At 51.3% G+C, this 22,353-nt stretch overlaps 1 protein-coding gene and 1 non-coding gene across 4 annotated transcripts; one reads left to right on the top strand and one right to left on the bottom strand.

The window, feature by feature from the left end:
* Positions 1-2,495: 2,495 nt before the first annotated feature.
* On the bottom strand, positions 2,496-10,856 carry Irf1 (interferon regulatory factor 1). Of its 3 annotated transcripts, none has more exon segments than NM_001159393.1 (10): positions 2,496-3,498; positions 4,817-4,952; positions 5,767-5,816; positions 6,402-6,524; positions 6,676-6,808; positions 6,895-6,944; positions 7,038-7,214; positions 7,932-8,031; positions 9,495-9,586; positions 10,592-10,856. In NM_001159393.1, coding segments are annotated over 9 exon segments (915 nt in total). In that variant the 5' UTR covers positions 9,582-9,586; positions 10,592-10,856; the 3' UTR covers positions 2,496-3,439.
* A 6,359-nt stretch (positions 10,857-17,215) lies between these two features.
* Mir7671 (microRNA 7671) lies at positions 17,216-17,273 on the top strand. The gene has a single exon (NR_106131.1). It is a non-coding gene; the product is annotated as a microRNA 7671 (primary transcript).
* The last annotated feature ends 5,080 nt before the right edge of the window (positions 17,274-22,353 follow it).

The following is a 22,353-nucleotide window of genomic DNA, read 5'->3' as shown; positions in this document are numbered from 1 at the left end:
TTGGGAAGCAGAGACAAGTAGATAGATCTCTGGGAGTTTAAGGTCAGTTTAGTCTACATATTGAGTTCTAGGACAGCCAGACATATATATATATATATATATATATATATACATATATATATATATATAGAGAGAGAGAGAGAGAGAGAGACCCTGTCTTAAAAAAAAAAAGACTAAAATAAAGTAAAAGCAGAAATAAGTCTCTTAGGAGCTCCTTGGAGCTAGGGAAACTACAAGGCCAGCCAGTGAGGCCTCAGATTAGTCCCCCAGGGAGCCCTGAGATAAGGTATGCCCCAGCTCATTCCCACCCAGGCCTCCTGCCTCTGGGACAGCGAGGCAGGGATCTGACCAATTCACATGGGTTAAGAAACAGCATATGACACAAGCAAAGGCTTCCTGCTGAGTTCTAACAGGACAGTCCCGGCACACTCATGGACCTGCACACTGCCCTCCCCTGTACAGGAGTAGAGTTTTGGATCTGACCTGTTGGGCAAGGCCTGGCCCCAACAAGAATGCTTTGCTTCCAGTGGAAAGGGGCTCCACCTCCTACCAAGCCTTCCCCAGGGTCTCAGCTCTCAGCCACTGGCCTCACGAGAGGCTTTGAGAGAAACTTGAGAAATCTTTTTTTGTTGTTTTGTTTTGTTTTTGGAGACAGGGTTTCTCTGTGTAGCCCTGGCTGTCCTGGAACTCACTCTGTAGACCAGGCTGGCCTTGAACTCAGAAATCTGCCTGCCTCTACCTCCCAAGTGCTGAGATTAAAGGTGTGCACCACCACTGCCCGGTGAGAAATTTCTTATCCTTTGAGCCAGGGCACAGACAGATGTTAGAAGCTGATACATTGTCTCTGGCTTGCTTCCAAGAAGTGAATAAACAAGCCACCTCAGCTAAAGTGATACCTTTGGAATAAGGCAAGGAGGAACCCCAGTGACTCAGCAGAAATGCCCCCAAATATCTATGAATTTGGGCCACCAGCCATAACCACGTAAAATCCAGTATAGACTCTACAACTGCCTCACCTGAGCTGGCAAAAGTGGGGCTTTTCCTATGAACCCCACCTTTTTATCAGTTAACCCCATTGGAGAGTGGTCCTTGATAGCTATCATTATCATCATAACCCCAAGAAAATTCATCCTTCAGTGACCTTCCAGTTGCTCAGCCAAGAGTATCCATTAGTGGTTAGACAGAAACTTTTAGGAACAGCCCTCAGAAGCACTGTAAAGTTCTTAGAATTATTGTAGGCCTAAATTAGGCTCAATTTATACTCATATTGCACCATTCCAGGCTCCAGCTGCCACCTTTATTTGAGCAGTCTTATTTTACAGTGCTCATCTTCCAGGCAAGGGCTGAAATCTAGGGTGCGACCACTCTTACTAATCGTGATGATCCTCAAGGTTTGGTTGGTCCCTAGGATCTAGCTGCCCTGGGAGGTTTGATCCCTCTCTGGACATCCCATGGCTCTATCCATAAGAGGAGCTTTGGACTCCATCTTGGTCCTGGAGGTTGGGAGCTGATAGCAGAATGCCTTTGATCCATTGCACGTTTCTGATAATTGATAAGCTTTGCTTATTAGAGCATGAGACTTCCCCTGCTGCTTGGGACTTCCATGTATCACAACTGCCTACTCTCCATTGGGGATCAAATTGAAGGAGATTAAAGTCAGAAGTGGTCTGTCTGTGGTAGATTGGGTTCCTCCAGTCCAGCTGGCTTCACACTACTCACTCCTACCCACCATGACTTAGAAAGTCACCCACTAGGAAACTCCATAGATGCCTCATGAGTCTAACCACCTCAAATCTAGTTCTTAGCAAGGAATAGGTCATCAAAGAACTAAGGAGGTGATCTTCCTGCAATTAAGGACCCCACCCCCACCCTCATACAGGATGGTCACCCAGCAGGAACCCACCTGCCACTCACACAGCATGATGACAATTAAGGATGACCACATCCAGTGGTGGCACATGCCTTTAATATCAGCACTCCGAAGGTAGAGGCAGGTGGATTTCTGAGTTCGAGGCCAGCCTGGTCTATATAGAATGAGTTCCTGGACAGCCAGGGCTACACAGAGAATCCCTGTCTCAAAAAACAAAACAAAAGAACAGTGACTACTCTTACAGTCTTACAGAAGTCCCGAGACCTTGCACCTCAGGTACTTACAGGAGTAGGGCCTTGTCTTAAAGAACTGTTGGTTTTTACTTCAGCACAAGGGCATGGGAGTGGGGGAGGGGCAGTGTGGGGGGTGTTGGCTCAGTCTGTAAAGCACTTGCTTTGAAGTGTGCAGGCCTGAGAGTTCAAGCCCCAGAGCCCTTATAAAGTCAGGTGTGGTGGTGCAGGTGACAGTGATTCCCAGTAACTGCAACGCGGGAATCAGGGAAACGGACCCCTGGAGCTCAGCCAGTTAGGGACAGGCTACCCGGTGACAGTCCAGGCCAGAGACCATCTCAAACACAAAACCATAAAGTACCCGAGGAATAAGACACCAAAGGAAGTAGCCCTCTGATCGTCCTATGTGCATGTATAATGTATGCTGTGGGGTTGGTATTCAGCGCTCAGAATTAACATCTAAAATAAGCAGGTAGGCGTGAACTAGCCAGCAATCAGTCCTTCATTCCGTCCTGTCCTTCAGTCATTCAGCCCCAAACCGTTTCCAGGTGAGTCCAAACCACAGTCACCTGGGGCGATTCAAACTTTTCTTGAAATTAAACATCAAGTTCCTGAATGTATCTCTGGACACATTTTCAGCTACTCAGTTCTCAGGCTTGACGAGTGTCAGTACCCAGCAAGACCAGCAGCACAGCAGGCCCTGGGGACATTGCCTGCACTGTTGTCTAAATGGTCAGTGTCACACCAATTGTCTGTTGTTTGAAATGGTTCCTGTTTGCTCAACAGAACCAACAGGCTGAATGTGTCACAGGCTGACAGACAACTGGGCCCCAAGAGTTCAAAATCAACTCCCAAGCCGGCCGGAAGACCTACAAAGTTAAAGAACCAACCTCTAGGAGTTGTTGACCTCTGACCTACACATACAAACTCAGAGGCAGGCAGAGCTCTTTGAGTTTGAGGCCAGCCTGGTCTACACAGTGAGTTCCAGGAAAGCCACGGATACACTGTGGGGCGCTGTCTCAAAAACAAACAAACAACAAAACCAAAAACCCAGCCGGAGAGATGGCTCAGCAGTGAAGAGCACACTGGCTGCTCTCCCTGAGGATCCAAATTCAATTTTCAGCACCACATGGCAGCTTACAGCTGTCTGTGACTCAATTTCCAGAGGATCTGACACCCTTACATAGACATACATTCAGGCACATGAAGTGAAAAATTAAAATAAAAACTCCCTTCCGTGGCAAATGAGTATAAATGAGCATGTCCCTGTGGCATGACGCCCCCTCCTCCTGCCATCTTCTTCTTGACCATAACTGGAAAGATTCGTGATCGACGCATGTCAATGCTCAGCTGAAGCCCAGGCAGAAAGCCAGCAAAAGACTCCCATCAGGAGGTTTCCTTAAAAAGTAAGACCAATTCTGATTTCTAAATAAAAAGCCACACGCTGTAAACAACTTAAATTTTTATAAAAAGACAAATATACATATTTACACAGGTCCACCACATGACCAAACACCATTTAGCAGTTAGGTGGCGTTTCTAATAGATAGTCAAGAGTCACGCCAAGGCGCTCACAACCCCCCTTTTCCCTGGGCCTGCTGAGGACTGCCAAGGCCTGAGGAGACAGCAGGCACCAGGCAAGGCACTATATAAATAAATGCAAAGGCCTAGACTGGGGAGAAATGTTAGTGTACACCTCTGATCAGAAATGTGGCAAAGTCCACAGAGAAAGTGCCATTTTTTTTTCCTGAGCCCCACAGCTGGAGCAGGTAGTGAGGCAGATTCCCTCTGAGGCTAAGGGAGCCAACCTTCACAGGACCCCATTTTTTTTCCCTTCACATTTCACTGGCTTGGGAACCATCCCAGGGCTCGGTTGGGAAGGGCAGCAGTTCTTTGGGAATAGGACTCATTTAGTGCAATTGTCTCCTAGTACAGAGCCAGCTCTAGGGCCAGTGCTATGCTCTTCTGTGGGCGCTGGTCTATTCCCCTCAGGGCCAGCCCAGCGATAAGACCCTCTCTATGCAACAAGGCTTTTAAAAAGCTAGAAGATGACTCCTGTCCATGGCCTCTGCCTTACACCTCAGACCCCCCAATCCATCTTCCTAGGAGTCAGGGCCAGCTTCACCTCACAAGAAAACTCAGACTCTGCCTCCTAAGCCCTGAGAGCCCACTGACCCAAGGAGGATGGTCCCCTGTTTGCAGTGGGACTATGCTTTGCCATGTGTCAAGGGGCCCACAGGAGTCTAGCTTTTTTTGTATCACAGCCACCATGATGCCAAGGCCTAACTCACTCAGGAGGGCAAGAACGGGTCAGAGACCCAAACTATGGTGCACAAGGAATGGCCTGAATAGAGGGCGGCAGCCTCACAGAGTTGCCCAGCAGGCTGTCCATCCACATGATGGAGTCCATATTCTTCATCTCCGTGAAGACATGTTGTATGCCTATCCCAATGTCCCCTAGAAGATGACCAAAAAAGAAAAAGGCTGTATAAGTAAGGAAGGGTATGTGACTCTCACCCAGCTGTCCACAGCCCACAGCAACTCCATCTCTTCTATAGACCAGCCCCAGCACAGGGGCAGCTAGGAATTCTCACTTCATGCTGTACCTGTTGGCCTGGTTTAAAAGGCATGCTGGGATGCTTTAATCTGGCTCTGGCTCTGCCTCCAACAGCTTCCCCCTTCTCCCAGAACCCAGAAGGACCTAGAAGCCTCTTACCTCGAGGGCTGTCAATCTCTGGTTCCTCTTTGCAGCTGAAGTCTCCATAGACAGAAGAGAGCTGGGTCCCTGGCTCATTGAGCAAGTATCCCTTGCCATCGATGTGTGTCGGCTGCCACTCAGACTGTTCAAAGAGCTGGGGAGAGAGCATGAAGCCATCAGCTGCCTGCCAGTGCACTCACCCTGTGGCCCTTCCCTTGGGTGACCTAACCCTTCCCAAGCAGGATCATAACCTTGACTGTTTATGGGTAACAATATGCAAAACTGTCTAGGGAGGGGAGCACAAAGCGACCTGGGCCCTGCTGGCCCCCGCCCCTCCTGTGTGTCGCTGTCCCCCTCTGGCACAGAACCTGCATGAGTCCCCTCTACTGGGGGAGGACACAGGAACTGGCAGGGCAGCTTAAAGCCAAGGTTAGCATAACAAGCCAGAAAAGCCAGAGACAAGCAACTAGGCACACATTTCAAAAGTTCTGTGCTCATGGGCCAGACTCGGGATAAAACTACCTTAAAAACATTTATGGTCACTTTGAAAACTGCAGCTGAAAAAGTAAACCACAAAAGAACTTGCTAAGAAAAAAACCAGAGGGTTTCTTATTTTGTTTTTTTTCCTCCTAAAGTCATCCTAGTACAGATCCCCAAAGCTGATTATTGAAACCTGATGTGCATCTCCCAGATGTGCATCTCCCAAACTTGATGGGCTGGGTATGCTGGGGCGGAGGACACAGCGCTCACGAGGGCTGACTCAGAGCCGTCTGAGACCCTGAGGCTTGCTTCAAGATGGCCCGTGAGAGACTAGGCTTCTCACTTGCTGAGGTAGCAGTCCCCCCACAACACACGAAGGAGGGAGGGCTACTTGTGTAACTACAGGTAACAGCACCTGCCCAAAGCGACCCGGAAGCTGTCCCTAGCTTGCGGTCTCCTCCCGGATGTAATATGCAAAGGGGATTTACCTTCATAAGGTCTTCGGCTATCTTCCCTTCCTCATCCTCGTCTGTTGCGGCTGTGAGGAGAGGCAGAGGTTGGCCATGTCTGCTTGCCTGCAGCTTCACACCACCTCCCCAAGCCTCCTAACCAGCACCTGCCTGCCCTGGAGATCCCAGAACAGGACACTGCCTCATGACTCACCCTCCCCAACCATGGAGGGAGGCTGTATCCCTCCCACCCCTTCACTTCCTTCCTCACCCTCAGACAACCCGAGTGCAGGGAAGCCAGGAGCACTAGCCACCTTTGACCAAGTTGTGGCCCAATTCCCCCCCTCTTGGCCTGGAGCACATGAGAGCTCTGGCCGGTCCCCTGCGGTCTCCTGTGCCCCAGGAACTTGCTTTCTTGCTGCAGGGGTAAAACAGTGCCCGGCTCTATCAGCTCAAAAGCACAGAGGTTTCTTCGCCCTCTCCCCGTGATGGTTTCTCTGTGTAGGCCCAGCTGTTCTAGAACTCACTATGTAGACAAGGCTGGCCCGCCTGCCTGCCTGCTTCCTAGTGCTGAGGTTAAAGGTGGATACCAACGCCCAATTTGACACATAGATCTCTAAGCAGACTCCATTCCCCCTCTCGAGACAAGACAGGCCAGGGCCCCAAGTACAAACCTTCGGAGGTGGAAGGCATGGGTGACACCTGTAGGTTATACAGATCAGTGGTGCTATCTGGTATAATGTCCATCTGCATATGCCACTCAGAGAGACTGCTGCTGACGACACACGGTGACAGTGCTGGGAGAGAGTACAGCAGAAAGTGCAGGTCAGGACGGGATGTGTTCTTAGTCTGCAATTCATCGGCCCCTCCACCCCTTACTCCTCCCTGATAGGTTCGTGCGATGCCTCTTGGCATCTAAACGCACCCTTGCCAAAGTGGCCACCTCACCTGGAGTTATGTCCCTTTCCATATCCAAGTCCTGACCCAGGTAGCCCTGAGTGGTGTAACTGCTGTGGTCATCAGGTAGGGTAGAGCTGCTGAGTCCATCAGAGAAAGTGTCCGGGCTAACATCTCCACACAGCTACAAAGAGGAGACAGCTTAGGTTTGCTGTGGCACTTACTCACTGCCCACCCTACCTACAGGCTGGGCTGCCTAGAGCCACTCACCTTCCTCTTGGTTTTGCTCTTAGTGTCTCGGCTGGACTTGGACTTTCTCTCTGTGGGAAGAACAGGCTGTGTGAGGGGCAGCTGGTCTTCCTTCTGCCCGTCTTCCCTCCCCTTCCTCCCGAGGACCCAGTGCCCTTGGCTACCTTTCCTCTGGTTCCTGGTGAGGGGTGGCAGCATCCGGTACACCCGCACAGCAGAGCTGCCCTTGTTCCTACTCTGATCCTTCACTTCCTCGATGTCTGGCAGGGAGTTCATGGCACAACGGAAGTTTGCCTTCCATGTCTTGGGATCTGGCTCTTTTTCTCCTGCTTTGTATCGGCCTACAGGACGGAAGAGTAAAAATGCATACAGCAGCTGCTCCCTGGGCTGGGAGAAGAAAGGCAAGGGAACCCCAGACATCCATACTAGCAAAAACCAACTGTCAACGGGCCCTGGGGCTTCTCACATGCCCAGAGTTGGCTTAGACATCCAGCAGACTGTGAAGGACTCAAATGGGCTCACTTGAGTCTCCGTCCCCCATAACTGCGCTGACTTGGACCTCAACAGTCTCCCTGCTTAGGTTCTCAGCAGCCAGAGACTACTGGGACTGAGGCCTTATCTGATGTTTCTGCAGTACAAGTGGGCACAGCGCCGGCCCCGAGGACAGTTACTAACAGGTCTGAATTGGAATGAGGGCCTGACTCCTGAAGGGAAGAAAGGAGGCCACCAACCAGATGGGGCTTAGGTCAAGGACCTTGAGAAAGGAAGATGGAAGTCTCTTGGTACCCTGACTCACAACTGTTTTTTCTAGGAACTGTATTCTATACAGACTCCTTAAAGCACACATGCTTTCTAACATTTTTTTTTTTTTGCCTTTATAAATCCTCTGAGAACTTGCTAGAACAATGATTCTGTCCTAGAAAAACATAGGTGCATCTCACCCCCCTGCTCCAGTAATTCTGCATGCTGTGTCAGGGAGCTCAGAGGCCACCCAGAACACTGATGGTAGTGTATGTCTCCCCCTGTCTCTCCTCTGCCCCCTCCCCCACCCTGCCCACCTGTGTGAATGGCCCAGCTCCGGAACAGACAGGCATCCTTGTTGATGTCCCAGCCGTGCTTAGCAGCGTGCTTCCATGGAATCTGGAAGATCATCTCTTCCTGAACAGTGTACATAGAAGACCGAGTCAGCTCAGAGTGCGACCGAGGATGCGCAGCCCCCAAGTATGGGAAAAGGCTGACTTCCCCTTTTTACCCCGACATCTGGCCTGGATTGACCCGTCTTGGCTGCCTGTAACAGGGCACTCTGCATCTTTTAGGAAGGGCAGTAGGGGGCTTAGGTTCTGATGAGCCACAGCACCAGAAGCTCAAAGACACCCCTGCCCCACACTGTGGATGTGCTGAGAACCTAAGCAGCACCCCCTTCTCAGCCCTGGCCTGGCAGGCCTTGGATGCTTCTCTCTGGCTACCGAGCATTGGAACATGGGACCTTCTTGCTTTAGAGTCTCCTCAGGACGCCTGGCACAGTGACTCCTACATAGATAGGCTCCTGCTCATACTCCCAAGGGATCCCTGAACCAGACCTGGGTGAGGGCTGCCTATGTAATATTGCCCTACTCTTCTCCCCTTAGGTAAGACATAAAGAGAAAAGGTTTGTGTATGTGTGGGGGTGGGTGGGTGGGGGACTGTTTGTTTTTAATAAAAAGTATGTATGGGAACAACAGCCACCATGAGTTAAGTTTTTTTTTAGTTCTGTTTTTTAAATTTTTATGCGTGTATTGTGAGTGTGTGTGTGAGAGAGAGAGAGAGAGAGAGAGAAAGAGAGAGAGAGAGAGGAGAGAGAGATACAAGCCAGGGCACTTATGTACAGGTCAGAGGCCAACCTCCTACCATGAGAGGACTCTAGGGATCAAAGTTAGGCCTTCAGGCTCACTGGAAGGTGGTGCCTTTACCTGCTGAGCAAGCTCACCAGCCCCAAGATCCAGGAGGCTCTTACCACCACCACTCTTGTTACTGCTGGTTAACTGTATACTATTTCAATCAAGTTGGTTCAAGTTGGTCTTGGGTTTCACACTTTTTACATGACTTTGTAATCTACCTTAAAGTGCCTCAGTTTCCTTACGCGAGACCCATCTCACAGGATTACTATGCCGGTTAAAATGCACAATTTGGTAACATATCAAAAAAGGTGCCAAGCACATATTAATTATCACCAATGCTACTGCTGCTGCTATACTGCCATGCATGCCAGCTGTGGCTTCTTGGGTCTCCTACGTAACTAGTCCCGTTCCTAACCACTATCGACTGCTTTTCTGTCTGTCTTGTCTATCCAACTGGAGCCATGTAAGACTTATGTATACAGTGTTTCTCTTGGAAGAGAGAGGAACCCAGGCTCTGCAGAAGCTGAGAAGTTTTGGTGCTGAGGACTGTACCACTAGGAGGGTGAGCTGGCCACAGCTTCAGGAAGGAAGAAGCAGGAGGCAGAAGTCAGACCTTGCACGTTCTGGCATGCAGCACCCACTGGGAAATACATTTTCCTGCTCTCTTAACGTTCACTCATGAAATTTGGCGCCCCAAGAGAACATGCATTAAACAGTGGCAGGAATACGCAGGATAACACTCACTTTATTGATCCAGATCAGCCCTGGGATTTGGTTGGAATTAATCTGCATCTCTAGCCAGGGTCTCATCCGCATTCGAGTGATTGGCATGGTGGCTGGAGGGAAAAGACAGAGGCCTGTGTTTGGAGTCTGTTAAACAACCCTGGGCACTGCCCTGCTCCACCCAAGGCCGCTCGCTCAATTACCTTCTCCTGTCCTCACACCCAGGTCATTACCCTCCCCCACTCTCCTGCCATCAGCCAGGTACCCAGGTCATAGATTAGGGACCCTGAAGTAGAATGAAACTCTCCAGCATCATGGGCAAAGCCACCTGCCCATTCTTTTCAGTCTCTCCCAGTCAGTCTCAGGAATAAACAACCAAGCAAGTCTGGATGGATGGATGGTTGCAGGATATATGTGCAAAAAAAAAAAAAAAGCCAAAAGACAGACATCTCAATGACAGAACTTTTCTCTCAAAATTCAATCTTTGGAAGAAGGAAGGGACTACTTTTGCTTGTCACCCCCAGCCCTGCACCTTCCAGGCTGTGCAAGCAAGCAAGTCAACCTCCATCTCGGGCACTTCTACCCACCCACTCCAATCCAGTCTATGTCCCCTCTTGACAGCCAGTGCCCACAACATACAGGCTGGGGCGCAACCCCTTCCGGCCTGGTTTCCCCTGCTGTTAAGAGAAGTGGCGCAAGCAACACCTGTGGCACCTCCTCCCGAAAGCCCAGTAGTTCACGACCCGGTCCAGCCAGTCAAGGCAGCGAGCCAACCTCTGCACCGAACACTGCGCGTCCGAAAGCAAGAGCTGGGAGCCAAGCTGCGACCGCCAAAAGTGCGCGCAGGCGGACATCCGAGTCCCCCGGCGCTGCTCGCGGGTGCGCGCGACGGCCACTCTGGGCTACCAAGAGGCCCCGCAGCGGCTCCGCGCACGCAGACCGCCGAGCGCGGCCAGAGGGCGGTGCACGCCGCGGCCCGCCTCCCGCCCGCTTGCAGCGCCCTCCCGAGCCAGCGCGCCACCGCGACCCAGGGTGTCTCTGGCCCCCACTTCCTGGTGTCCCGTGCGCCTTTTGTTCCACGGCACCCGTCGGTGCCCGCGCAGCTCCGGCGAGCTCACCTTTGCTGCAGGAGCGATTCGCAGAGGGTGCCGGAGAGCGAGGCACGGAGTTGCGGTGTAGGTACGCGATGCGCGCACGAAGCGAAAGATGCCCGAGATGCTGGGGTCCCTCTGGCCACCTCGGCTGACCTCGGCGCAACTCGGCCCGGTTCGGTTCGGTTCGGTTCGGTTCGGTTCGGCTTAGACTGTGAAAGCACGTCCTACCTCGACGAAGGAGTGGTGCGCACTGGCGAGTCCGCGGCGCCGCGAAGAAATCTAAACACTTAGCGGGATTCCCCGGCCCGGACTCGGCCACGCCCCCGCCGCGCCGCTCCTGCGCGCCCATTGGCCCACTCGGCCTCATCATTTCGGGGAAATCAGGCTGTTGTAGAGCTAAGCGGCGAAGGGGAAGTACAAGGCAGCTGTGCTCCCCACCCCCTCGGGCCCGCGCCACCGCCCCGGGGCTACCGCGGGCCCGCCCCTTGCTCCACTCCACTCCCCTGCCCCCTTGCCTGTCTTGGAAAGCCGAGACCGTCCCCCTCTTTCTGCAGACTCCCAGCCTGCTGGCTCCTATGATGGTCTTCCCCTTCTCCACGGGAGACACCTAACTCCCTATGTCTCTAGAACACCTGATTCCCTCTCCAGAAGGGTCCCCGGGACTAAATCACCCTCAAAATCAGTCTGGTAATGAAGTGTCAAGAAGGGAGAGATTATGTCCCTGTACCGCCTTACTTGCCACTTGGCTGCTCTGGGAAATTGAGGCAGAAGGCCTAACTTGGAAATACGGGGCAGTAGGAACTCCCAGCCTGGACTCTGCAGGGCCAGCCGTTGAAGGACTCAAGGACTCCGTAACCATAAAATGTCAATAGCTCACTTGCTAGTCTGAAGTGATGGGGGAACACCTTGTCCTTATGGGGAGAGATGATGTGTTTGCTTACATGGGCACAAGATGCGGGTGTGCTTTCCTGTGCCACACGAGGTTCTAGCTAGCGGTGACCAAGGCGACCCTTATTCCTTGGGACTACCTAACACCAAAGAAGTGGATAAAATTCCGAAGTGGCCGTGGTTCCTTCTATGACACCTACTTCAGCTCTCCATCCTCGACGTAGCCCTAGGGAGAGAGTTCCTCTCTGATAGTCTTGAAGTCATTTCTGAGTCCCCAAAGCCTGGCTCTGGAGAAGTTCTGGGCAGCATAGGGAAATTGTGGCTAAGGGGGGACCCAGGTCCCAAGGGGATGGCAAGGGCAGCGGGTTAACTGGTGTTCACGAGTAAACCTTGCCAGTTTGTTCTTTCTCTTAGCGGCTGGGCTAGTGTATACATGTTCCATCTCCGAACTCTGGCCCCTCAGGCTTCTTCATTCGCTTCCTCGCAGCTTCTGACTCACAAGTACATCAGTCCTCTACCGTGTCATTCTCTTGTGTCACCTTCCTCACCCTAGCTGTCCGTCTAGGACAGCACCCAGTTTGAATGTTGCAAGCTGTAATACACACATCAATGGACGATTGTACCTGTAACGTCACTGCCTCATAGACGAGCTAGGAGATTCAAGGTGGCAGGAGGATTTGGAAGGAGGAATTGAGACTCTAGAATAAATACGGAGGTATTTGAAGTCGCAAATTAAGAGAATCACTAGAGACCAGGGCCTTCTGATCACATGACTCTGAATCTGACACCTGCTCTCTGTGCAACAGATGTATACTTGCTCTGTGGAGACACTCTGACCAGCCAATGGAAAATTCAAAATGAGATTAGGGAGAGAAACTTTGTAACTCTTGAAGCCCACAGAGACCCTACTGAAAGCAACCAGAGACTACAAATTACATCAAAATAACTGTGTGGGTATACATAATGAAAGTCAGCCTGTGTCCTGGAATGTCCATATGCAGCCTTGTTAGTGATGGGTACCTGTTTTCTGTCATAAGGATAAATAAAAATTTACCCGATAGATAAATACCCTGTTGTAGGACATTTAGGTTATTTCCACCTTTTCCCAATAGAGACAACACTGTGAGCAAAGTCTCTACACACACACTAACAGTCTTCTGCTTAGGAGATGTCCCTGTCCCACCCTCACTGCTACGATTTAACAGTGAAACTGACCATTTTCATCTTTTAAATGTTCTATGCGAGGTTTTTCCCACTTTGACTTTAGGGGTTCTCCTTTTTTAAAATTTATTTATTTATTTATTTATTTTTATTTATTTATTTATTTTTGGAAGAGGGTCTTCTGTAGCCTGGGTTAGCCTTAAACAACTCATCTTCCTGCTTCTATTTCCTAATGCTGGGATTACAAGTCGGTACCACCATCTTGCCTGGTACTTGATTTAAAATTATAAATAATATGCCTATGATTGGGTATAGGGCTATGGTTTTTTTTTGGGGGGGGAGGGAGGGTCTAGGCAGGGTTTCTCTATGTAGCCTTGACTGTCCTAGAGCTTTGTAGACCAGGGTACTCTCAAACTTATAGAGCTCCATCTGTGTCTACCACCCAAGCGCTGAGATTATAGGCATGTACCACACCACCCAGCCAGTTTCTAATTTTTTTTTTTTTGAGACAGCTCACCATATCCCAGGCCGACCTTGAGTTCTGAACTTGCTTTTAACCTATCAAATGTTGAGCATGCAAGTATGCACCGCTTCATTGGGAATTTTTGGCATTGGGGGTGGAACCCAGGCTTTGTACACGCTGGGCAAGCGCTATGCCAACTGAGCTACATCTTCAGCTAGGCTCAAACCCTCTGTCTTCCCACCCCACTTCCCGCTCCCTCAGTTGTTCTTAGAAAAGCGGGGAACACAGGCTGTAGCGCTGAGTCTGAAAGCTTGGTTGGTATCTTGTGCTTTTGGCGTTCCCCTGGGGCTGGGGAAAAGCACAATGAGAAAGAAGCAACTCGCTGCTCTTGCAGATGACCTGAGTGGACTCTCAACACCCACACTGGGCTTCTCACAACCATCTGTGATGTTAGCTCCTGGAAATCTGATGCCCTTTTCTGGCCTCCCTAGGCATCTACACTCAACTCTTAAAAGTAAATTTTTTTTTTTTTAAGGAATGAAATTATTATTCTCTCTGGTCCTCAATTAACTATAAACCAGAAATAATCTCTACCCATCTCCCCTAATTGTTGAGAGAAGATTGGTAAACCAAAATATCAGAGGCCACTATTTTAGACGGAGCTCCTGTCCTAGGCTCCAATAGACCAAACCAAAATGGAGTCACTCGTGCTAAGTTCTACATTATTAATTGAAATGTGAAAGGAACACGCAGATCTTAAACCAAACCAAGTTTTCCTAAACACAGGAGTTTTAAGTCCCCATGAGTTAGCACGCGGCGAGGGAGTCCCCTCTGCACCTGAACCGCCCGAGCATTAACCAATCAGCTTTTCCCTTGATGTTTTGTTTCCTTCTTTCTGTCCTCACAGAACCTGTCTTGCTGCCGCTCAGCAGTAGCTCTCCTTCTAATCCATGAATCATGTCTAACTCATGAGCCATAGCCAGGGAGATTCATAATCAAATTTCTTGTAGTTTTTCCCTGTGAAATCAGGTAAACTATCAAAGCCCTTCCCAAACCATTAAACACTCCTCAACTAAAAGGTATCAACAAGCCTTCCCCTGTGTTTCTGGGTTCTGAACTCTGTCCTCCCCACCCCATTTCCCCCATTTCCCCCATACGCGGGAATACTTCTTCCTCCTAACTAACTTCCACTTCTACCTGCCCCCTCTTTTTGTTTGAAAACAATGTCTCATGTAACCCAGGTTGTCCTTTTTTTTTTTTTTTTTTTTAGATTTATTTATTTATTATATGTAAGTACACTGTAGCTGTCTTCAGACACTCCAGAAACGGGAGTCAGATCTCATTACGGGTGGTTGTGAGCCACCATGTGGTTGCTGGGATTTGAACTCTGGACCTTCGGAAGAGCAGTCGGGTGCTCTTACCCGCTGAGCCATCTCACCAGCCCCCAGGTTGTCCTTTTAAAAATGTGTTAACTTACTATTTTTGTGTGTCAGCATGTTCATATATGATGGTATACGTGCCACAGGGCACATGTGTAAGCCAGAGAACATTGATCTTCCACTTCCACCTATGGCTTTTACATGGGCTCCAGAGAACAAAGATCAGTTGGTCGGAGCAAGTGCTTTTACCTGCTGAGGCATTGTCTAGTCTACTTAGGATGGCATTAAATTCCTGATCTTCCTGCCTCCACCTCCCAAGTGCTGGAGTTGCAGAAGTGCACCCCCACACTTGGCTTCCATTTCTACCCCTTAAAAACTCAGAACAACACCTTTAATCCCAGCACTTGGGAGGCAGAGGCAGGCAGATGTCTGAGTTCGAGGTCAGCCTGGTCTACAGAGTGAGTTCCAGGACAGCCAGGGCTACACAGAGAAACCCTGTCTCAACAAACAAACGAACCCTCAGAACAAAATGCCCAGTTTCAATGAGTACCCTCAAAGCAACCAATCAGAACGACCCTGCACACACACACACACACACACACACACACACACACACACACACCACACACACACACCTTTGCCCTCAGGCCTCAGCTCTGTGTCTTATCTCTCCATTCTTATTGCCTCCTGAGTCGGGGGAACACAGGCTACCTTTCTCTGTAAGAGTCTATCTAGCAGGTGCCTCACACCCCAAGGCTGGAGTTAGAGCTAAAGAGAGTAGCTGCCCGTCCTACTCAGGAGCACCCATAGGGTGCCTCCCCAAAGTCCCCTGGCTCAGTTCGGGTTAGTGTGCTGCGCAGCTTCTCAGTGTTGGGCCCTGAGGTTCTTTGGACTTCCAGAGGCACTAGCAGGGTCTCCTTGAATGTGACTTTTGTGATCATAATGCGGGGGGGGGGGGGGGTGACCTGGGGACATATCTCAATTGACAGAGTGCCTGGGTAGTGTAGCTTGCACAAAGCTCTGGTTCTATCCCCAGCACCAGGAACTCCAGGCACCCCCCCCCCCCCCCCCCCTGTGCGGGAAGCAAGGACATTAGAATGGGAAGTTAAAAAGTCATCCTTGGTTCTATCCCCAGCACCAGGAACTCCAGGCACGGTAATCCCAGTCCCCACCACCTCCCCCCCCCCCCCCCCCCCCCGCTGTGCGGGAAGCAAGGACATTAGAATGGGAAGTTAAAAAGTCATCCTTAGCTATACAGTAAGATCAGTAAGATCCAGGCCAGCCTGGAGCACAGGAGATAGGGCTGGTGACAAAGTCATATACAAACACTCTGTAGGACCCTCTACCCTCTTCTCTGGTATACCAAATCCTTTCCCCTGACACCTCCCTCCTTGGTTACCAAGGCCAGCCTAAGGTCCCCATGTTCACCAGCAGATACCTGGCACCTGGAAGGCACTACAAATCCTTGCTAAATGGCTGTTCCCTCATCTGATGGCGGTTCTCTGTACTCAGACATTCCTTTGGCAGCCTGTGCTTGTGCTGACAGACAGGTGTGAGATCGGAAATGCTCTCAGAAATCCCAGGTATTGACAGGACCCAGTGAGACTCGAATTAGGTTTTTGACTGCCCCCAAAGCAGACAAGCTCTTGGCAGGGCTTCCAGACCCCTGTGGTCCAGAGGCAGGGCTCCTTGAAATGCTCAGACTCTCCTAGCAGGCAGGCGAGCTCCATTTTCCCTGCAAACTTCTTCATGGGGAGCCTATCTCAATTAGTAGAGGGCATGCCTGGCGTGCATGAAATCCTAGGGTAGACCCCCAGTATAGCATAAACCTGATGAGACAAATGTGCCCACTTGTAATTCCAACACTGGAAAAATAGAGGCCGGAGGATTGGCAGCTCAGGGTCACCCTGGGCTACCTAGACCCTGTCTAAAAATAAAGACACAAGTCAGACATCAAAGCATCCAACACAAAGCCTGACATGAGACTCCTGGTCCCACCACCGTGACTGTGAGAAGCCTGGGCAGAAAAGAAATCTTAACTTATTCAATAAATGGGAATTGAACTTCTGCTCAGTTAGTCCGAAGTTTGATTCTGGGGAATTGCCTGGGCACGAGATCAACCCCTCCCTGCTCCCAGCTCTGGCACTCACACTGTATGACACAGCAGAATAAACTTTGTACCGTTATTTTTATTTATGTATTTATTTTAAATCCAAAACGAGGCGAGTGGGATGCAGCAGCTGACTGGGAAAGCACAAGGTTCTGCCCTGGGACCCAACAGGCTGAAGTCACACAGGACGCCCGGTGGTGGTGTCAGAGCCGCTCCGGAACTCATCGCCCCTCCCCCGCCCGCGGGAGTGTGCGTGTGACCGTGTGGGCTGCCACTGGGGCCCGCTGCGGAGTTTCATTTCTTATAAACACAGCGTTGGGAGGAAAGAGGCCTCAGTTCCCATCCGCCCTGTGGGGCCTGGAGAGCCGAGCCGAGGAGACTGTGAGGCCAGACCAGGAGGCCGTGACCCAGGGCAGGGCTGGATGAGAGCAGCTCCACTTCACTGTGGCTGATCCTGCGGGGTAGTGGAGACACCACCCCCACCCTACATCAGCCTCCCTCGCCTGCCTTGGCCTTGGGGTGGGCCCCCCTCTTCTCCACGTGATGCACTCGGGTGCCGGGTGTGCGTGATTGGAGGAGAGTGGGCAACCAGGCCCTTTGGGCCAACTTCCACATTCCTGATCCGCCCCGACTTGGGGGTGAGTTGCAGGCTCCGCTCTGGCTAGCTTCCTGGAAAGGGAGGGAAGCGGGCAGGCGGAGAACCACAGAGCCTCCCAGCTGGGCCGCCCAGGTGGCTGCCTCCATTCTAACCCCACGCCTATATTCTCCCACGCATGCACGCCAGGCCTGCCCCACCCGTGCCAGGCAGTCACCTGCCAAGAGGCAGAGCATTTTTTTCTCCCCACCACCCAGCCTTCCCCTTCCGCCAGAAGTTTGCACCTAGCTCAGCATCTATAAGCTGTGTGGCCTGGGGCTACGTGCTAAACTTCTCTGTGCAGACCATCAATCACCTGGGATAGCTGAAGCTGGCAAGCCTCTAGCTGAACTCCTGCTCTTAATAATCCCCTCCCCCGTCCTTCTTGTCCATTCGGTCTCTTGTTCGGTCCCTTTCCCCGGGGTGGACAGGCACACAGGAGAAGTACAGGGGGGGTGTCCCACAAGAACATTCCATCATCTGTTGCAGCCTGAGAACCTGGCTGAGATAACTCGCAGTACCCTGGCGATAAGGTGTGTGAACTAGCTGGGATTCGGAGCCCTAGTTCCCAACACCCACTCTCAAGGTTCCGTCGGCCTGGGCAGGAGGGGCGGGGCTTGAGTTTCGCTTTCTTGCCAACGTGGAGGCAACAAGGAAATCGAGGAGTTTCCCGGAACCGCTGAGCTCTGCTCCAAAGCAGGCAGCGGGACGGGCACGTGTCCAAAGTCCCTGGCCAGCAGCTCGCTGGAACTTCCAGTGGGAACCGGGGAAAACCAACCCCGGAAAAGCCCCACCTCAGAGCACCTGCCCAGTTCTCTTGGGGCTGTTGTTCCCAGAGAAGGTGGGGATCTCAAAGGAGAACAGCAGAGGGATCATTGAACAGGGTGTAATGGTGTCTGTCTGTCGGTCGGTCCACCAGCAGAGGATGGACCACAAAGTCAAGGGATACCTGAGGAATGACTGTTCCTGCCTGAGTCCTGAGTTTTATTGTTTGTCTTTGCATGGAGACAAAGTCTCACATACCTGAGACTGTTGGACTCAGGGTGGAGCTGAGTATGTATGACCTTGAACTTGTGATCCTCCTGCTACCACCTTTGAAATGTGGGTGACTTTGCCTGGTCTTTGCAGTATCAGGGTTTGATGCAGGCTAGGCAGACACTAGTAACTTAGCCCCATCATCTCCAGTACATGTGTGTCCATGCATGCCTGTGTGCAAGCTAGGGTTTCCAGTAGCCCAGGCTGGCTTCAAATTCCTGGGTAGCTGAGGCTGGCCTGGACCTCAGGATCTTCTCATCTTCCAGACCTCCTAAATGCTGGGATACGGGTACCAGCAACTGTGTTGGTTCATATCCACTCTTTGCTCGCTCTTTTCCTTATCCATTGGGAAGATTTCTCTGGACATGCTCAAGAAGAGCATCGCCCTTCCGTCCTGTCCAGCCTGCTAAGCTCAAGGCTAGAAACAACCAAACTTAGAGGCGGGCACAGGGACAACAGTCAAGCTGAGTGAATTGGAGGCATGGAGTGGAACTGGACTTTTGGATCCAGTCCCCTGGCCCCTTGCCCAGTCAGGTCCTGCAGATGAAAGAAGAGTCCCTCTCTAGGAGTGGACTCAGCCCCTTCGTGAGTGACTGAGCCCTACCCTCCTGTGGGTCCTTGGGCAGCTAGCAGACTGTTCTCATCCCTAAGGAATGTGATTTGTGAGCTTGGCCACTTCCTTCTGTCCTCAGAGGCTGGAGCTCCCTGCAGCCATGGATGGCTGTGGGTTGGGTTTGAATCTGAGCCAGGAAGCTTGGCAGGGAAGGGCCAGGATGGTGTTTTGGGGGAGTCAGAGTATAGTTCCCTCCCTTGCATCTTCAATCCAAAGAAGAATCTGGGGTCAAGGGAGGCAGGGTCACCCCAAAGCGTATATTTCCTTAAATCCTTGGATCTCCCTCTTTGCAGCCATGGCTTTCAGAAAAGCAGGAATCAAACTCAGTAGACCTCCAGCCCCTCCTGGTCCAGAAGAGCTGGGGTCGGGGCTGGCAGTAGTGGTGACCATCTGAAGACAAGCAGATTGTCAAGAGGGAGGCAGGCAGATAGGTCAAGTGATGGCCTTTGCTTTTTTCCAGCCAGGTTCAGGATTGCCATGCCTGCAAGAGGGCTAAGGAAACTCTAAATTCTGCAAGAGCGGAGCTTGTGCTATGCCCGCAGACCCTGGTGACTCAGCCTGGGAATCCCGATGCCAGGGCCTGCCCCAGAGATGAGAGTGCCTGGCTGCCATGGCAGCAGTTGAGGGGGCCCCAGAGAGAATGTTTTATTGTACCCCCTTTCGTGGTGAGGCAGCTTTGTTTTTTATTTTTTTTCAGATTTAATTTTTAAGATCATTTTTATATGTATATGTATTTTCTTGCTCCTCTCCTGCCCCCTCTTGCACGTGTGTGTGTGTGTGTATGTAACATACTCAAACATGTGTGTGTACAGTGCTCAAAAAGAGACCAGAGGAGAGTGCCTGATTATCTGCAGCTGGAGTTTCAGGCTGTGTGCAGGGATCCTAACCTGGAGTCTCTACAAGGGCAAGTGTCATTACCACTGAGCCAGTATTTCTGAGTTAAAGAACCAACTGACCCTAGCTCATAAAACAGGCCTGGGAGCAGGCCTAAAAGTGTCTGTGCTGGGTTTCACTAGGGGGCATATTTGTGTATGTGTGTGTGGGGGAACAGGACAAGAGGAAGGTGCATCCTGCTTGCTACTGTATCCCCAAGGGCCAGCATAAAGCAGGTACCCTATGGGAAGTAGTGAAAGATGGATTGGAGGGAGGGTGGATAGGAGGATAGGGTAGGGGATGTATAAATGGGTGGGTAGGAGGGATAAATGAAGAGAAAGATGGATAGAGTGGAGGCTAGACTGATAGGCAGGCGGATGAGTAGGAGGAGAGACAGGTAGATGGATGGGACAGTGGATGAGGAGATGGGTGGATAGATGGTGGGTGGATGGATAAATGGATCACTGCGAGGGCAGGGAGATGGTGAACTCAGCAGGTCTTAGCAGTATGTACATGTTCCCTGAGATAATCTTAACAATAAAATAATTTCTACAAAAAACGTACGCTGCCCCGGTAGTAGGGAATGAAGAGTGAGGCTTCTCTGCGTGGCACTGGGGTTGTTTCTGCTCTGCTCTGTTGTTCCAGCGGGACCTCTGCTCCCTTTCCCATCACCTCCCCCCAGACCCCCTTTCACCCCTCCCAACTCCCACCCCCACCCCCTCGTCAAGGTAAAAGAACAGAAGACAAGGGCTTTTAGGTTCATGCTAAGTGGCTCTCTTCCTTCCCTGGAAGGACTGGCTGAAGGGAGGACTAATTAAGACCGACGTGCGAGATTCCAGTCCTTTTTCGAGATTCCAGTCTTTCTCCACCCCAGTGTTAAGATTCAGACCAGACGGGTGTGGGCGGCAGCCTCTGTTTACTGGGAAGAAAATAACAAGCCCCCTACGGGGAGCAGTTCTGTGTTTAATCCCTCGCCCCGCCGTCGCTGGGGCTCCAGGTGCCGTTCTCACTTCCCCTAGGAAGCTCACAGCTTTCAGATCACTGGACTCCAAGGGTCATCAGAAGGCTACTAGTGGAGATGCTTCCTCCCCAGGAATTCACCCCCTCCACCTGCTGCTACCCAGGACACAGGGACAGGCCGGCTCCAGCTCTAAAACCTCCTACCCATTTTCTCTAAGACCCACAGAAGGAACTCCCACTCTACCTTCCGAGCCTGAGCCTGAACTCTCCCCACGATCCCATATGCTGCTTGCTTGTGTGTGTGTGCGCGCGCGCGTGTTTACAAATCTAATACACTACCAAAACAAAAAACACCTGTCTGGCAGCAGGCAAGAGGTTGTCAGAGGCCCCCACACCCACCCTGCCTGGAGAGTCAGGAAGAAAGACTTGCTGGCTTCCCGCTGGATGAGTGACAGGCCACAGTGAGGATCATTTTGTCAGCCAACCAGCACACAGTGCTGCACAGGGAGTGTCCTGGAGGACTGGGCTCTATCAGTGAAGCCAGAATGAACTATGGCATGCTGGGAGAAGAAGCTGTGAGCCAGGGGGGACCTGTAGTGACTCGTCTGTCATTCTCAGGAAGCAAAACCCATGCCTTAAGATTCCACAGGAATAGAATAGAGTGCCTTGGACAGCCGTGTGTGAGCCGGGGTGCCAGTCAGTGACTTAGGCAGCTTCTTGTAGAGCGGGGACTCCAGTCTGAAGACTTAATGCGTCTGATTGACCGTGGGTTATGTTGTTCAGTAAGACAGCCATCACTAGCCTATATAGAAAGTCTGTAAGGGTAGAGGGAACTTGGTTACCTCCCACAGAAGGTCCAAGTGTACTCCGCTTACATGTATGTGTCATACCTGGAGTGTGAGGCCAAGAGACAGATGCCGAAGGGGTGGGGACAGGGTGCCTCAGCCAGTGTTCACAGATGGCTCCTCTGAGGAAGTATCAGTCTAACCAGGCTTGAAGCATGAGGCAAAGTCCACAGACCAAGGGATAAAAGAGGCCTTCGTTGGGGGAGGACAGCAGAGAAAGGCCTGGAATTTAGGCCTTTTCCCACATGGCTTGTCCTGGCTGCCTCAGAAACGCTCCAAGGCTGCAGAGGAGGATTGCCCACCAGACCTCCAGGGAGAGGCAATCTGGGAATCAGCATTTTTAAGGAAGCAGGGACCAGCTCTACATCTGTGTGTGCCTGAAAGTTAGTGCCTCCTTAAAAGTTTGTTGTGACTGCCTCACCCTAGTCCAAGACCCTGCTGCACCCTAGAGGTGGGGAGGGTAGCAGCAGACGCTTCTAAGGGACCCTCCGTGGAGGATCAGGGGTGTGACTCTGGTTTGTTTTGTTTTGACTTTTTTATTAAAACAAACAAAAAACCAATCACATTCACAGATTTATGTGAGGATGAGAGAAGGTACCCACCACCCTGTATGTGTGTGTCAGTTGGAGGACAACTTAGCAGAGTGAGGCTCTCCTTCCACCATGAGGGGCCAGAGTTCAAACTCAGGTAGGCAGCTGGCAGACGCGCTTTAATCTTCTGACCATCTCATGAGCCCCTGTAAGTCAGGGTTTGCCAATCCTGGGTATCTTGATCAGAACCAGAAGACAGGAATTTGAGTGTGGTTGGGAGGCAGCAGAGGCAGGA

Source organism: Mus musculus, chromosome 11 (genome assembly GCF_000001635.26).
Source record: "Mus musculus strain C57BL/6J chromosome 11, GRCm38.p6 C57BL/6J".
Lineage (NCBI taxonomy): Eukaryota > Metazoa > Chordata > Mammalia > Rodentia > Muridae > Mus > Mus musculus.
The sequence above is the reverse complement of the archived record's forward strand: the minus strand, read 5'-3'. Positions and strand labels throughout refer to the sequence as shown.